The following is a 1,885-nucleotide window of genomic DNA, read 5'->3' on the forward strand; positions in this document are numbered from 1 at the left end:
AAAAATTATTTCTTACTATTTATTGTAGAGGGGTAAGACACCAGGGGTAGAAACTACACACACTTTGAGAGGTAAGACATCAACAATCAATAAAAATGGATAGAAACCTCCATCAGGGGTGAAGCTACTTGTATCCATGGGTAGCTCTGGCTACCCCTTTTTTTAATAGTTTGGTATATTTTTATATGTAGTTATTTCTAATAATATATATTTAAGTTCTTCAAATAAATTTATTTGTAAAAAATTAATAGAAACAAGACAGTAAAAAAATTATCACTTAATTATTAAATCTATCCATCTTATTTTAACACTTCTAATATCTACTATTGAGATAGTTTCATCAACAATAAAAATGTTTATGTTTATAACATTGAGAGAGATTCATCTTATTTATGTTTATGTTTCACACCTCAGAAAATTTATCCTAACTTCGCCTATGTCTCCACATGAAAAACCCTACTGCCATACCAAAAAGAGCCACAAAATAATTCACACCTTACCTTAATAAACAGAGACGGGAAACCCCTTCAAACCAATACCAAAGTCCTTTTATACTTAAAACAAACATACACCAACACATAATTGAATCTCTACCTTTGTACTTCGATAAAGTAATTTTAAGCAATTTTGAAGTAAAATAAGAGAGAGTGGTGTTTAAAATAGTAAGAGAATTATGAAAGAGAAAACAAATGTAGAGAGGTATAGAGAGAAATATAAGGAAACAGAGGTAGGCAATCAACAACTTGTCCTATTCACTTTCTTTGTACAATCTAAATACATCAAAACCTCAGTCATAGTACATTCGAATAAAACAGTTGACTTAGTCTTGAAAGATGCGTTGTTGTCTTGTTGGTCCTATTAATAATTGAAAAGTGATAATCACTTTCAAGTTCTAAAAGTTTAATGTATGAGTTGAAGATCCTTGTATTAAGGAAATAACAATATATATATTTGAAAGCGTAATATGGAATGAAACTAAAGTGAATCAAACTTCAACTTACAACTTTGATTGAACTTGAAAAATGTCTCACAATAATTTACAATTCAACACTCAAACTCAACAATATTAAAATTAAGAAAGATAATAAGTAGCCGTATACATATATAATTCAATCACACAAGAACTTTATACAGAAACCAAGCATTTGGATTTTTTAAACTTTGTACAGCTTTGTTCTGTACAGATATCTCTTCACCACCAGCAAAACTTCTTTTTCTGCTTTACAAAAACAGACAGTAAATTTAAGAGTTCCCATGCAAGATAGTAACAAGCATTTGGATTTTTTAAACTTTGAAACTACACAAGATGCAAATATCATTGACTTACCTCAAATTTTCTTCTTTCCTGACAGTCTATGTATGCCATAAGCTCTTCTTGCCTAATCAAAGCTTCGTATAAAGCCTGTTTATCAAACAGAAAACACTAGTCTTTATACTATACATGTTAAACGAAAAAACTCCGCTAATCTTATAGTTTATACGGAAAAAAAAAACAGCTGCCCATGGACGGTTCAAAAAGTGGTGTAAAAAATATATAATCGACCGCAAAGCTGTTAAGTTTTCCTATTCAAGTCTAACACAGAACAAGTTCCCCTGACCTGTGAGATAAAACAAAGATCTCACAGGTGCAATTTGGTTTACAAGACTCCTAACTCTAAGCAGTATCTACCTCAAGTCAAGAGCATAAACTAAGGAGACATGCTTATAATTTTTACTTGCATTAAATGCTGCAGATGTATCTTAATAAACTCACTACTTAAACAAGTTATAACGTCACATTAGTAATCGCAATATCATAACTGAGCAGATTATTAGTAGACAGGCTAATTCGTTCCTAAATAATAGCACAGCATACAATATTTTTCCTAGAAATTGAGAACTGGTA

At 30.7% G+C, this 1,885-nt stretch overlaps 1 protein-coding gene across 3 annotated transcripts in view; it reads right to left on the reverse strand.

Annotated features, from left to right (window-relative positions):
• Positions 1 to 981: 981 nt before the first annotated feature.
• LOC101495235 (phosphatidylinositol/phosphatidylcholine transfer protein SFH8-like) overlaps positions 982 to 1,885 on the reverse strand; it is a 5,139-nt gene continuing 4,235 nt past the window's right edge. For all 3 annotated transcript variants that reach the window (XM_004499135.4, XM_004499132.4, XM_004499134.4), the window contains exons 13-14: positions 1,328 to 1,402; positions 982 to 1,216 (exon numbers count right to left, since the gene is read on the reverse strand). In XM_004499135.4, coding sequence (XP_004499192.1) covers positions 1,193 to 1,216; positions 1,328 to 1,402 — 99 coding nt within the window. In that variant the 3' untranslated portion in view covers positions 982 to 1,192. The remainder of the gene's footprint in view (positions 1,217 to 1,327; positions 1,403 to 1,885) is intronic.

The sequence above is a fragment of the Cicer arietinum genome, chromosome 4, assembly GCF_000331145.2.
Source record: "Cicer arietinum cultivar CDC Frontier isolate Library 1 chromosome 4, Cicar.CDCFrontier_v2.0, whole genome shotgun sequence".
Taxonomy (NCBI): Eukaryota; Viridiplantae; Streptophyta; class Magnoliopsida; order Fabales; family Fabaceae; genus Cicer; species Cicer arietinum.